Raw genomic sequence first — 14,772 nt, forward strand, 5'->3', positions numbered from 1 at the left:
GGCTGCCGGGCCCACCCCTCGCGTTATTTCTTAAGACAGGACCTCTGGGCCGTGCCACACCAAACGCGGCCGCGTTAACGAGCACCCGGGGCTGGAGGGGTATCATCCCTAGTCTGTTTCGCGCTGGGGGTCCAGAAACTCCTACTGTCCCTGCAGCCAACCCTCTGCCCAGAGCGGTGCGGAGTCCCCTCCCAGATATTCCGATATCACTCCCCCCAACCCCCTCCCACGCCACTTTCTCCAGTGCACCTTTTCCTTTTCCTGCGCCCACTCCCTTTTCAGGGCCACCTTCTGCCATTCGCACTTATCCTCTGCTCCCCCAACCCCCATGCCCAGGGACCCCTCTGCATCGTCAGTATAATCAGTGACCTGATTTTCCCACCTCTAACACACACAGACCCGCACACCCACACGCAAACACCACACCAACCTCAACTGGGATTTGGAGGGGGATGCGTGTCTGGGGGGAGGGTAGTGGATGGGGTAGAGGCACAGGTCTGTAGACCCCTCAAGATTCACTCTTTCTAAATCCAGAACTTTGGAAAAGCTGAGAAACAGAGATGGTAAGAAAAAAAAGCCCCAAACAGCCTTACATCCTGAGTGAATCCTATTGTCCCCAGAGGCAAATGCCAAGCCTTGCTGAGTCCCCACATCCGCCACTGGCTGAGGAGGAAGGGGGTGGGCATGCTGAGGAGTGGTCTGCCCTTCCTGCACCTCCACGGGAGGGGGAATGATTCCCCTGCTTTTGATTGGCCAGTAAATTGGGGGGAGGGGAGAATCAGGGCCCCTGTAGCAGCCCTCAGTGCTGGAGGATAATCCGTCTCCTGGTGAGGTTTGAAGACACAAAGTCCAATCCAACACCCACACCCCAACTACCCAAGAAACCTGTCCCCTGGAGAAGCCATGGACACTAATTAACAATTAGCAGGGGGCGCCTTGGTGGCTCAATCGGTAAGCGCCTGCCTTCAGCTCAGGTCATAATCCAGAGGTCCGAGTCCCACATCGGGCTCGCTGCTCAGCAGGGTGTCTGCTTCTCCTTCTCCCTCTCAAATAAATATATATATATATATATATTTAAAGATTTTATTTATTTATTCGTGAGAGACAGAGAGAGAGAGAGAGAGAGAGAGAGGCAGAGGGAGAAGCAGGCTCCCAAGGAGCAGGGAGCCCGATGCGGGACTCGATCCCAGGACCCGGGGACCATGACCTGAGCCGAAGGCAGACGCTTAACCATCTGAGCCACCCAGGCGCCCTAAATATATATTTTTAAAAAACCAAACCAATTAGCATTACTAACATCAAGGATGAGGCAGGGTCATACCCTCTTGCCAGGAAACAGACTGGGCCCTGAAGGGAGATGTAGTTTTTCTACTTAGGGTCAGTGGACTGTCCCCAAGCTACTCCAGAAGGGGTGTTCTCAGCCTTCCGGCGCTTCCCACGGAGACATGACACACCATCACCCCCCCAGCCTTAAGCAAACAGAGGGCAGGAAGAGGGGTAGGGTGGTATTTTTTTAGGCAATGCCCCACGACTTGAGGGCTGCTTCATGTCTGGGTCTACCCACCCCCATTCCCATTCTGTGTTTGTCCAGTCTCTCGCTCTTCTTCTCCCAGCCCTCCTCTCCCCTCTTCCTTGGCCCGGGTCTCTCTCCCCACCTTCATTTTCCATCTTTGGGCCCGTGGGGGTGGCAGGACTTAGTGGTCAGACAGACGTGCCTGGCATGGCCAGGCTGGTGGCCAGTGGGTGAGGTTGTGTGCAGAGTGGGCTGGAAGGGGAAAGCAACTGGAGGGAAGTGGTGAGGGTCCCAGGCCAGACAGGGGAGAGGCTGGCTCCCCCCCCCCCCCCCCCCGCTGAGGCCTGGCCTGCTCACTAGATGGCAACAGCCAGGACTGTTATTGCTGGAGAGAAGCCCATCTGGCGGTCACCCTGCCTGGGCCCCCAGCCAACATCCACGCCCCTTCGGAGCCCTTCCCTGACCAGAGATGGTTGCTGGGTGCCAGGGCCCTCTGCTGGACAGCCTCAGGGCCTCAACTCACACCAGCCTGTGCCGGGAGGTTTTCTGGGTAGGCCCAGCCAGTCCTGTCACCCTCTGCCCTGTCTTACGTCTTTCTCCCTCAGGTCCCTGGCACAGGAGTAGGGTGCAAAGGGCTGATCCCACCCCATCTCCCACTCTGAGACTGTCGCTTGCCCCAGACTCCCTCCTTCGTGTTCCAGGCCCCAAGCCTGCCCACCACCTCACACACCGGTCCACTCTCCCCAGCCTGTGTCCATCTGTGTGTGCTGGAAGTGTGTTTGCTTGGCTTGGCTGTTTGTCACCAGCACCTATCTCATGACTGTGCGCTCTCATTTTGTTCCCAACTCTGTGTCCATGGCCCTGTCTGTGGCCGGGCTGGGTGGGACTAGGGAGAGGCCAATGAGGCATTTACTTGCCTGAGGTGCAAATTTTATGGGGGTGCCAAAAAATTTAGAAATCAAGATAAATAATATTTGACTGAGATATTTTTTAAAAAATCAAAGTTAATGCACAAAATGATATAATGAACAAAACATCCACATTTAAAATAAAGACAGGATCCAGCCCTCTCCGGGCCAGACTCATCTCACTTCCCTCACTTTCTTAGTGGGTGTGTACTTAAGGGTGAGAATGAGGGTCAGAGTTCAAGACTTGAGGTTCACTACGTCTGGGCTTGGTCTTCCCAGCCTAATTTCCCAGAACTCTGCCCCTACCCTTTACCCTGGGCAGGTCTCCGACTTTGGGGGAATCTGGATATGGTTGGGGTGGCGCAGCGGGGGTGGAGGAGTGGGGCGGGGTGACCTTCAAAGTCCGAGAAAAGCAACCCCTCCGCCGGAAATCGCAGAGCCCGACCCCACGTATAGCCCCCCACCCCAGCCCCACTAGGGCCCCCACCCCACCTCTCTCCGCCCGGCCCCGCGAGGCGCGTGGGAACCGCGCAGCCCCCGCCCCACCGCCCAGCGGCCCGCCTCAGCTCCCCGAGCACCCGCCGGATTTGGAGGAGGAGGACGAAAATCCCCCTCTGGTTCCCCGTCCTGGCCTCCTCACCTCGGGGCTGGGGCCATGGCCGGAGCTCGCAGCCCGCGCCGGGTCTGACCGGTCTCCGCTGCCGGCGGGAGAGGGGTTGCAACCGGCCACGCCGGCGCCCGGCCCGCGCTCGGCGACCTGCCCTGTCCCGCCCCGCGCCGCCCGGGAGCGAGGAGCGCTTTGGGAGGCCGGCGGCATGGGAGGCCGGGATCAGACGGAAGAAAAGGTGCCCGTGACCCCGGAGGGGAACGGGGTTAGGGGACCACGAGCTGGAACTCCCTTCACTCCGCCCCTTCCCCCAGGACGCCTTCCCGAGAGGGGTGAGCACGTGCACTGGCTTTGGAGGACGCCAGGGGGAAGCAGATGGTGCCGAGGGGTGGCCAGGCCGGGGTCTGGCGGAAAGCCCCGCGGGGCTGGGGTGGGGGCGCGCAGCTCGGGCCTCGCTTCTTCCCCCGGGGCCGAGCTTCGGAACGAAGGTGTGGGGACCAGATGGGGGTCCGGAAAGGGGCCCGCATCCCTCATTTCCCCCCTCTGAACCCACAGCCCAAGACTCCTGGAGGGAGGGAGGACTATTATTTGGGAACAATAAGCAAATTACCCGGAGGCTGAATGCAAATGAATCTGACAGCTCTTATTTGACCTCTTAGGAGCTGCTCTTTGGGGAGGCGGAAATAATGAGGTGAGTGCCTCTGGTCACTCCCCCACCCGCACCCCGTCTAGATCTCTTCAGGGACACGGGGCCCCTCAGGGGAAGCATTTCTACACTGCTCCCCTCGGTGGCTGCCCGCGGGGTCCCTTGGCAAACAAATCTCCCTCTTCCCACACCACTAGGTGAGAAGAGTCTCCAACCTGGCTCAAGGACGTGACGTTTTCCTCCTTACCTTGAGCTGGCCAGCCAGACCTCCAAATCGGACCCAAGACTGCTGGGTCACAGTTTGACATACTGACTGAAGTTACACAAGGGAAACAACCTCCAGGAGATGAGGACTGCGGGACAATGGGATAGGAAGCAAAAGGAACCCTTGAGTGGTTTCCCCACCCCCGTCCCCACCCCACCCGCACCCCCACCCCCACCCCCTGGCCACATTAGGCTCTCTCTCTCTGCGTAGGAGCGTAGGAGCTGCGTGGGTGACACGACTTTAAATGGCGTCCCAAGAACTCAAATCAACAAATGTTTATTGAGCACCTGCAGCATGCTGGGCTTTGGGGCAAGACTGACTCCCTAGGGAACCAAGGTCCTATTCTTTTAAGGTAAATCCTGAGTCTGGAAGACAGACCGTCTGGGTTAAAATCTCGCCTCTCAGGTAAATTGTCAGTTGTCCCTGGGTAAGCAATGTCCCTCACTGGACCTCATGTCACCGTTTGGGGGTAGGGGAGGAGAGTCACTTCCTCCCTTCCCTGGAGCCAGATGTGATTAGGAAAAAGGGGTCTTGGGAGGAGGAATTCAGGCAGGGGTAATGATCAGTTTTCTGCTCGATGCTGGGCATCCTTCCAGTCTTCCTGTTGGGAGAGGGGAGGCGTCCTGGTCAGACCCTTCTTGTGTTCAGTCCCCCACCGTGTCTTCCGCACACTGGGTAGGCTGCGCTCAGTGATGGTGCCAGGACTGTCATAGTCCAGAAGAAAGGCTTTCGATGACACAGCCAATATCAGGGACCGCGGCCTCATTTGGGGGGAGCTAGCCTCTCCCTCCTCTCCTGGCCGGCCGCTCTGGAGGCCTCCTCAGCGTCGGGCGGGCGTCTCTGGCTGAGGACGAACAACACACAGCCCAGCAAAGCGTCTCGAACATCCTGCGAGCCTAGGCGGCGGGCCAGTCGGCGCAGCAGGGGCAGGAGGTGCCGGCGGGCCAGGCGGGCGGCAGGCAGAAGCAGGCGGCCCGCCAGCGTTCGCAGCAGTAACGGGAGCAGTGGGACCGGCATGGCTGGGTCCGGGACTGTGGAGGCAATCCAGGCTCTAGGCTTGCCCCTTTCCTGCTCCATCCTCACCTGGCAAACACTCGGGGTGGGCAGGCTTCCCCCCTCCGCCTCAGTTTCTACCCTTATGCTCCCCCCCCCACACCTCAGTTTATGGGTCATTTTTGCTTTCCAGAAGCCCTTTCTCTTGGCAAGGTAGCTGGGGCAGGAGGGTTCTTACCGTAGCGCAGATGAAGACGCCAAGGCAAAAATAAAGCTGGGGCTAGGACTTACGGTTTGCCCTTCCCAGCCTCCAGGGGCTCCTACTGTTCCCTAGATCTCCCCCCCCCACCTCACCCCATTCACACCCTCAGGCTCCCTGGCATTCCCCAACTCCTCTCAATCCAGCAGGAGTTCTTCCCCAGGCAATTCTAAGTTTTCTTCTGAGGCCCCTTGATCCACCCTGACCTGACACTTCCGACCCTCCCAATCCCCCACACCCACCGGTCAGCAGCCGCTCTCACCAGTCAGAACTGTTGCTCGGAGTGAATCTCTGGCTGGATTTGCCTGCAGGGGCACAGCCTCACTGGCCCCTACCCGGCTGCCCCACCAAGCTCAGCCCCACCCTAGGACAGCTTGCCTGGGTGGGGGGAGCCACGAAGAGACAGCTGTGTTCTGGCACCTGGTATATTGAGGGGAGGAGGCTCCTGGGCTAGAAGAAGTGGAAGGAACAGATGCAGGAATTCTTTCTGCTGGTTGTAGAACCCAGGCTGCACTTTCTAATGGTGTGACTCAGGCACATTGATTCCTCTGGTCTCCAGTCCCATCCTCTGTTAACTCAGTAACTGGGAGTTAACTGGCAGGGGTAACGGGAATGGAACAATGTGAGAGACCCACTTGCCCAAATCTCAGAAGCAGGAAGACTGCGGCCTAGACACACCAGCAGAGAGTGACCCACACAGGGAGAATAGGACGTGGGCAAGCACTTGTGGGCTGTCTCCGGCGGGTAGAGGAGTGGGGTCACAGTCCATCAGGTAGCTGGGCTGAGTTGGACACAGTGGGGTGGCACTCCCACTCAGGACAGGAAGAGGGAGACCCACTTAAGGACCCTCGTTGCCCACTTTCCCCCCAAGATTAAGTGAAGTTCCATGAGATAGCCTGATACAGAGACAGCCTGGGTTTGTTTTGTTTTTAAATACCTCATCCTCCTACTTCCTAAAATGGGTCTACTTTTTGCCTTTCTGGACTCAGAAGAGATAATGGCCATGAAAGTATTTTGTAAGCTTCACAGCCTCGGGAGTATCAGTGATCCTCATTCCACCACCAGCCTCCATCAGTACCATCACCATCTCTAAAACTGTCAAAGACCTTGAAGAAAGAAAACGTAAATATCAAAAATGCCCGGCCCACTTGTGCCTGGAGGACGCAGGGGAGAGGAGCTAGAGCACAGATTTACTGACATAGTGCTCCTCTCCTTCGGGGTGCTTCCCCAGCCCACGTGTTGGCCGCAGGGCCATCCCCAGGCCATGGGTGGGACATATACTGAGTCCACATATGGGCCAATCCTGTGAATTCATGATCTCACTCAGCTCTTACCTCCACTCTGCAGGATTGCCATTATTATAACCATTGTAAAGATGAGGAAACTGAGGTTCAGAGTGTTTAAGCAACTTACCCAAAGTCATACAGCAGATAAATGGCCTGATCTCCCCCCAGACCTGCCCTTCCCTCAGGCCTTCCCACCTCTGTAAGTGGCAACTGCCACTTTCTAGTTCCTCTGGCCAAAATCTTGGACGTTATCTTGACTTCTCTCTTCCCATCACAGTTCACTACCCGTATTAGTAAATCCTGGTAGCTCTACTTTCAAAATATTCAGAATCTCACCACCTCACTGATGTCGTCATGACTACCCTTTGTCTGAGCATTCATCATTTCTCACCTGAATTATTGTAGTAGCCTGCTAACTGGTGTTCCTGTTTCTCTTTTCCATACAGAGACCAGAATGATCTTTCTAAAACATGAATCAGATCCTGTCTTCTTTCTGCACAAACTGTCCAGGGGCTCCCACCTCCCTCAGAGTTAAAGCCAGAGGCTTTCATTGTGACCTACAAGGCCTTGGGTGGTCTGACCTCCCCTAGCTTTCTGACTCAACTTCTATCCTTGTCTCTGTCGTTCTGCTCCAGCCACACTGGCTTCCTTGCTTTTCCTTAACTGTGCCAGATGTATTTTCTACCTCAGGGCCTTTGCACCTATTGTTGCTCCTTTGCACAAGGCTCTTTCTCCAGGTATCTATCTCGCTCTATCTCTCACCTCCAAGTTTTTGCCCATATGCTACCTATCCATTCTATTTATTTATTTATTTATTTTTAAAGATTTTATTTATTTGTCAGAGAGAGAGAGAGAGCACAAGCAGGGGGAGTGGGAGAGGGAGAAGCAGGCTCCCCGCTGAGCAAGGAGCCCGATGCGGGACTCGATCCCAGGATCCTGGGATCATGACCTGAGCCGAAGGCAGACGGTTAACCGGCTGAGCCACCCAGGCGTCCCTATCCATTCTATTTAAAAGTACACTCCTGGGCGCCTGGGTGGCTCAGTTGGTTGAGCGACTGCCTTCGGCTCAGGTCATGATCCTGGAGTCCCGGGATCGAGTCCCGCATCGGGCTTCCTGCTCGGCAGGGGGTCTGCTTCTCCCTCTGCGCTCTTCCTTCTCGTGCTCTCTGTCTCTCATTCTCTCTCTCTCAAATAAATAAATAAAAATCTTTAAAAAAAAATTAAAAAAATAAAAAATAAAATAAAAGTACACTCCTCCACCCCATCCCCTCTGTCTCCTCTCTATCCAAACCTCTGTTTTACTTCTCTCCACAGCGAATCATTATCCGTAATGCTATATATTTTATTTTACTTCCTTATCTTGTTGATTATCTGCTCCCCCACAAGAATGTAGGAATTCACCTCTCTTTTATCTGCTGCTGTGTCCTCAGTGCTCGGCAATAAACAATGTAAGAATAAATCAGTAGAGGGGACACCTGGGTGGCTCAGTGGGTTCAGCGTCTGCCTTCGGCTCAGGTCATGATCCCCAGGTCCTGGGATCAAGTCCCACACATCGGGCTCCCTGCTCAGCGGGGAGCCTGCTTCTCCTTCTGCCTGCCGCTCCCCCTGCTTGTGCGCTCCCTCTCTCTGACAAATAGATAAATAAATAAAATCTTAAAAAAGACTAAATCACTAGAGGCTCTGTGATGGGACCCAACCTCAGGCCTGCTCGTCCACACCCTGTGCTGGAGAACCCCAGAGCTCCATCGATCTGAATACACTCCTCGGATGTGAGAATCCCACTGCTGAGAGAGCCTTTTGGACAGGGGGGAACCGACCTCATGAACCCAAGGGAGAAGAAGTCAGACTCGATGGTTCCCTCTGGGCCCCTCTGAAGTGTGTAATTTTGAGGGAACCCTGGGGTCCCAACCAAGCACTGGCCCACATAAGCCACTGCTGCGACCTCAAGTCACCCCCCCCCAACCTCAGTTTCCCCAGCTGTAAGGTCCTTGGACCCTAGACCTGGAGCCAGCCCCATCCCCCATCCCCTCACCCCCACCCCAGCAGAGTGAGGGGATCCAGGGCCTGGGCCAGTGAGGCAAGTAAGAGAAACAGGATGTTGTCTCTGGTAACAATGGGGAAACCCGGGCAGGGGGTGCGGGTAGAGGTGCGGGGTGGGGGGGGGAGCTAACTGCCACAACCTCGGGCTGGTCGTAGCTTACTCTCTACCCTGCAACGCCCCTGTCCACCTCCTCCCCACCCTCACCTGGGTTAATCCTTCCCCACACCCATCAGCCTGCCCCAGACATTTTCTCCAAGGTAGAAAACCAAGGGCTCTGCTAAGGATTTCCTCAGCCTTTCCTGGAAAGATAATCATCCTCTCTGGCAAGAGAGCTACCACAGAGCAATTCCTTCTAGTTCCTGATTTAGCCTGTGTAATGGATCCTGCCTGCACCACCCTGACCTCTACCCCCCACCCCCTGCTGCTGGGGAGAGGCCAGCAACTTTGAGGAAATCCGCCAAACCTCCTGTTCCTTAAAGTCAATTAAAAAAAAAAAAAGGGATCTCAGTGCCAACTCGTGAAGTTGAGGCCTGTGAACTGGACAGTAAGTCACCCCTGCAATCCTCCTCCCTGGTCCTCTTCCCAGACCCTCAGGGCCGTCCAGGAGCATTCTGGAGAGCCCCCCCCCGCCCCCCTAATTAGGCTTCCATTAATTGGGCCATTCATGTCAACAACAAGCCTTGGAGCGCAAGCAAGCGTGTGCCAGGCCTGTGCAAGGCACGGAGGAACAGATAAGACCAGAGTCAGCAGATAGGGTGCCAGAAAGGCAGCTGGGGAGACCAGGCCTGGGGGTGAGAGTTGCAATATAGCTAATGGTTTTGTTGCGGGCTTTTTTTTTTTTCCCCAAGCAATCTCTACACCCAATGTGGGACTTAAACTCACAGGCCCAAGATTAAGTCGTGCTCCACCCACTGAACCAGCCAGGCACTCCGTATAGCCAATGGGTTCTTGCGGGACCCTGGAGCACTGGGCCTCCTGCTTCTCCCACCCCTTTCTGCTTGTCCCCATCCAGGGGTCCACAACACTCAGCTGCATGTCTTCCCCGGCCACGAGGTAAAGAATGGGTTCACAGGCTGGCTTTGGGCCCCTCTGTCAGGGCTCTAGGGATGCCTTGAGCAGATTGGGTTTTTTAAAGATTTTATTTATTTAAGAGACAGAGCATGAGCTGGGGGGAGAGGAGCAGAGGGAGAGGGAGAAGCAGCCCCCCCCGGCAGGACATGATGCAATGCAGGGCTCGATCCCAGGACCCTGGGACCACGACCAGAGCCGAAGGCAGATGCTTAACCGACTGAGCCACCCAGGCGCCCCATAAGCAGACTGTTCACTGCACAAGTGGGGATAGGAATAACACCTTCTAGGGGCGCTGGGTGGCCCAGTTGTTGAGCATCTGCCTTCAGCTCAGGTCATGATCCTGGGGTCCTGGGATGGAGCCCTGCATGGGGCTCCCTGCTCAGCGGGAAGGCTGCTTCTCCCTCTCCCACTCCCCCTGCTTGTGTTCCCTCTCTCCCTGTGTCTCTCTCTCTGTCAAATAAATAAATAAATAAAATCTTTAAAAAAAAAAAAAAAGGAGTAACACCTTCTAGGAGCTGTGCTGTCTGGTGGCCCTCTTCTCTAACGTGGGAATTACCATAACTCCTGCCTCTAACAGGATCAAGACATGGGAGAATACTAGGTCCAGGGCTAGCTCCTAGAAGGTGTCCAGTAGACAAAGAGTCTCCCTCCTTTCATCGTTTGGGTTTTACCTCTCAGTACACCCTATGTCTGAGGCCAGCCCGATTGGCTGCTCCTCGAAGGCCTGCTGTGAGGCACCCTGATGCTCATGACCAGCCCTTGCAAGTGGATGCGGGGCCTCAGCGAAAGCTGGAAAAATCGTTGGAGGCCTGGGTCCCCTTGCGGCTGCTGGCTCTGTCAGGTTTCACTGTCCTGTTGTCCCCTCTCAGGGATCAACACTGCCCTCAACTTCCCACAAATGGGAAGGGCTCCAGGCCAGTGCTGATCCCTGAACAAAGTTCTCAAAAGAAGCCAGGGAGGCCTCATCAAGGGTAGGGGTGCTGGGGTGTCTGGGTGGCTCAGATGGTTAGGCGTCTGCCTTCAGCTCAGGTCATGGTCCCAGGGTCCTGGGATAGAGCCCCGCATCGGGCTCCCTGCTCGGCGGGAAGCCTGCTTGTCCCTCTCCCACTCCCCCTGCTTGTGTTCCCTCTCTCGCTGTCTCTCTCTCTCTGTCAAATAAATAAATAAAATCTTTAAAAAATAAAAAAGGGCGCGGGTGCTGAGGGGCAGGTGTGGAGGCCAGCCAGGGGTAGGAAGTGTTGGTGGGGAAGGGCAGAACACTAGCCTGGAATCGGGAGTTCAGCCCTGTTCCCTATCACAGCTCCTCTTGGCTCAACTATCTGAGTGGAGCTGTCGTGAGGATTCGAGGCCTGGATGTGGTGACAACTCAGAGAACATTTTGGGAACTTGCGGCTCCTCCGAGGTGAGAGATCATGGCCTTGGGAGGAACAGTCCCATACCCATGACCACCGTTCCTCTGCCCACCAATTCCAGGCAATGATAAACAGGCAACTGGGTAGGAGAACACATACTAGACTTGTCAACCAAGCATGAAGAAATGAGCCAGGGAGTTGGGTGTCGTCTGGAGAGTAATTAGAGCTGACAGGTGGGGCCCTACCCTATCTCCAAGAACAGTTGCTGTGGCCAGGGAGAAGGGGGCCCAGAGAGGAGCTGGTACAGAATGCAGCCCATTGTCCCCACCAAAACAACTGTCGCTCTCCTCAGACTCAGCTGGTAGGACCTGAGGGGGGAAGTGTGAGCTCTACTCACACTGGCCTCACAGGAAAGTCAGCTGTTGGGGCAGGGCAGCTGCTTTCTGGACAGTGGGAAGGAGGGGTGTGGACCAAGAGGCAGGAGCAGGAGGTGAGGAAGGACATGCCTGGCATATCTGACACGGGGAGGGAGAGGGGCAAAACCCGCAAACCGCAGGAGTAAATCTAACAAGGACTGAGCAAGACCCTAGTGGCGAAAGCAAACACAGTTTTTACCAAGAGACCAAAAAAGAAGACCTAAATATATGGATTAATGTGCCAAGGTAATAATGGTCAGGAAAACATCATGTTATACAAATGTTAGTTCTCCCTCAAATTAATCTGGGAATTCAATGTGACTCCAATTAAGATCCCAACAGTATTGATTTTTCCCTTTCTGGAATCGAGTAAGGTGATCAAAAAATTTATATGGAAGAAAAAAAGACCAAGAATAGCCAAGTCAATCTTTTTTTTTTTTTTTTAAGATTTTAAGATTTTATTTATTTGGGGTGCCTGGGTGCCTCAGTTGGTTAAACGTCTGCCTTCAGCTCAGGTCACGATCTCGGGGTCCTGGGATCAAGTCCCGCATTGGGCTCCCTGCCCGGTGGGGAAACTGCTTCTCCTTCCCTCTCTCTGTGCTCTCTCTCTCTCTGTCAAATAAATATTTATTTGACAGAGAGAGAGAGAGCGTGCACGTACACACAAGCAGGGGGGAGGGGCAGAGGGAAAAGCAGGCTCCCTGCTGGGCAGGGAGCCCCATATGGGGTTCAATCTCAGTACCCGAGAAAGCAGACACTTAACCTACTGAGCCACCCAGGTGCCCCAGCCAAGTCAATCTGAGAAGAAAAAGAAGAGATAATACCAAGTGTGGCCAATCTATTAATATGAGAATTACAATGGTGTGGCAAAATGCAAAAATAGACACAGTGACTAAGGAACAAAATAGAGAACTCATTTTTATTTAAAATTTTTTTTCAGAATAGAGAATTTAGAAACAGACCCAAGAATATATAGGGCAGAAGAGGGAGTTTCTGGTCAGAAGAGGAGGGACAGGTTCAGAATACAGGGTCGGAAATGGGGCTGGGACAGTTGGCCATCCATGAGAGGGAAGGTAAATTTTGATCCTCTGGCGTACCAACTATAAATGTATGGGGCGCCTGGCTGGCTCAGTTGGTAGAGCATGTAACTCTTGATCTCAGGATGGTGAGTTCAAGCCCCACACTGGGTGTAGAGATTACTCAAAAATAAAATCTTTAAAAACAAACAAACAAATATATTCCAGTGGCATTAGAGATCTGAAAGCAAAACTATACAATATAGGAGCTGATCTTTAGGAATTTGAGATAGTAGAGGATTATCTGTTTCATGGATTTTTATAAACTTTTTGTTATGGTCATTTTCAAAATTACATAAAAGTAGAGATAATAGTGTAACAAACCCCCATGTATCAATCACCGGGCTTCAATCACCCAGCTAATTCAAAAACTTTCAATTAACAAAAGACACTAAAAACAAAGTGAGAAGGCAGTCCCTCACAGACTGGGGAGGACTTTTGCAATCCACATAACTGAAAAAGATTTAGTATCAATCATAAATAAAGTACTTTTAGGGCACCTGGGTGGCTCAGTTGGTTAAGTGACTGCCTTTGGCTCAGGTCATGATCCTGGAGTCCCGGGATCGAGTCCCACATCGGGTTCCCTGCTCAGCGGGGGATCTGCTTCTCCCTCTGACCCTCCCCCCTCTCATGTGCTCTCTCTCTCTCCTTTCATCCTCTCTCTCAAATGAATAAATAAAATCTTAAAAAAATAATAATAAATAAATAAAGTACTTTTTTAAAAAAATTTTTTTTAAACCACTTTGCGTTTTTTTTTTTTTAAGGTTTTATTTATTTATTTGACAGAGAGAGACTCGGTGAGAGAGGGAACACAAGCAGGGGGAGTGGGAGAGGGAGAAGCAGGCTTCCCACTGAGCAGGGAGGCCGAAGTGGGGCTCGATCCCAGGACTCTGGGATCATGACCTGAGCCGAAGGCAGCCGCTTAACAACTGAGCCACCCAGGCACCCCCCTTTTTAAGGTTTTATTTATTTATTTGAGAGAGCAGGAGCAGGAGGGGCAAAGGGAGAGGGAGAGAGAGAATCCCAAGCAGACTGAGCCAAGTGGGGAACCCGACACGGGGCTCAATCCCACAAACCCGAGATCATGACCTGGGCTGAAACCAAGAGCTAGGTGCCCCACTGACTGAGCTACCCAGGTGCCCCAAGAGATTTTCAGTGTAGACGAAACAGCCTTTTATTGGAAGAAGATGCCATCTAGGACTTTCATAACTAGAGAGGCGAAGTCCATGCCTGGCTTCAAAGCTCCAAAGGACAGGTTGACTCCCTTGTTAGGGGCTAATGCAGCTGGTGACTTCAGGGTGAAGCCAATGCTTATTTACTCTTCCGAAAATTCTAGGACCCTTCAGAATTCTGCTGGCTCTGCTCTATAAATGGAACAAAGCCTGGATGACAGCACATCTGTTTAAATACAGTTTAATATTGTGAATATTTTAAGCCCACTGTTGAGACCTACCGCTCAGGAAAAAAGATTCCTTTTAAAATGGTACTGCTCATTGCCAAGGCACCTGGTCACTCAGGAGCTCTGATAGAGATGGACAAAGTTAATGTCTTCATGCTTGCTAACACAACATCCACTCTGAAGCCCCTGGATCAAAGAGTCACTCTAACTTTCAAGTCTTAGTATTTAAGAAATACATTTCACAAAGCTATAGTTGTCATGGATTGTGATTCCTCTGATGGATCTGGACAGAGTAAGTTGAAAATCTCTGGTAAGCATTCACCTTTCTTTCTTCCTTCCTTCCCTGCTTCCTTCCTTCCTTTCTTTCTTTCTTTCTTTCTTTCTTTCTTTCTTTCTTTCTTTCTTTCTTTTTTTTCTTTCTTTCAATTCCTTAAGTAATCTCTATACCCAACATGGGGCTTGAACTCACAATCCTGAGATCACATGCTCTACCAACTGATCCATCCAGGTGCCCCCTGGACTCACCATTCTAGATGCCATTAAGAACATCTGTGATTCATGGGAAGAGGTCAAATAGCAACATAAACAGGTGCTTGTTTCAACAGCACATACACTAAAATTGGAACGATACAGAGATTAGCATGGCCCCTGAGCAAGGAGGACATGCAAATTCATGAACGAAAAAAGAAATCAGGGGCAACTGGGTGGCTAGTCGGTTAAGCATCTGCCTTCGGCTCAGGTCATGGTCCCAGGGTCCTGGAATCGAGGCCCGCATCAGGTTCCCTGCTCAGCAGGGAGTCTGCTTCTCCCTCTCCTTCTGCCCTTCCCCACAACTCCTGCACGCTCTCTCTCTCCCTCTCTCTCTCTCGTGTTCTCTCTCTCAAATAAATAAATAAAATCTTTTAAAAAATCAACATTAGGGGCGCCTGGGTGGCTCAGT

The 14,772-nt window shown here is 53.0% G+C and overlaps 2 protein-coding genes, 1 long non-coding RNA gene and 1 other non-coding gene across 5 annotated transcripts in view; 2 read left to right on the forward strand and 2 right to left on the reverse strand.

Annotated features, from left to right (window-relative positions):
* The window catches only part of SLC29A1 (solute carrier family 29 member 1 (Augustine blood group)), a 13,780-nt gene extending 10,550 nt beyond the window's left edge, over positions 1-3,230 (reverse strand). For both annotated transcript variants that reach the window (XM_021691986.1, XM_021691987.1), the window contains exon 1: positions 3,062-3,230. The gene's annotated coding sequence lies outside the window, so the exon portion shown is untranslated. The remainder of the gene's footprint in view (positions 1-3,061) is intronic.
* A 116-nt stretch (positions 3,231-3,346) lies between these two features.
* Positions 3,347-4,102, forward strand: LOC110582060. The gene is made up of 3 exons (XR_002480423.1): positions 3,347-3,360; positions 3,688-3,719; positions 3,872-4,102. It is a non-coding gene; the product is annotated as an uncharacterized LOC110582060 (long non-coding RNA).
* Positions 4,103-4,701: 599 nt separating this feature from the next.
* On the reverse strand, positions 4,702-4,956 carry MYMX (myomixer, myoblast fusion factor). Its single transcript, XM_021691988.1, has one exon. It carries the CDS (start codon positions 4,954-4,956, stop codon positions 4,702-4,704), a length of 255 nt encoding a protein of 84 aa, XP_021547663.1.
* Positions 4,957-14,421: 9,465 nt separating this feature from the next.
* Positions 14,422-14,525, forward strand: LOC123325598. The gene has a single exon (XR_006540533.1). It is a non-coding gene; the product is annotated as a U6 spliceosomal RNA (small nuclear RNA).
* The last annotated feature ends 247 nt before the right edge of the window (positions 14,526-14,772 follow it).

Source organism: Neomonachus schauinslandi, chromosome 8 (assembly GCF_002201575.2).
Source record: "Neomonachus schauinslandi chromosome 8, ASM220157v2, whole genome shotgun sequence".
In the NCBI taxonomy this organism is placed as follows: Eukaryota; Metazoa; Chordata; class Mammalia; order Carnivora; family Phocidae; genus Neomonachus; species Neomonachus schauinslandi.

Coding starts and splice junctions, on each gene's coding strand:
- MYMX (XM_021691988.1), bottom strand. CDS start 4,956: ATGCCGGTCCCACTGCTCCCGTTACTGCTGCGAACGCTGGCGGGCCGC.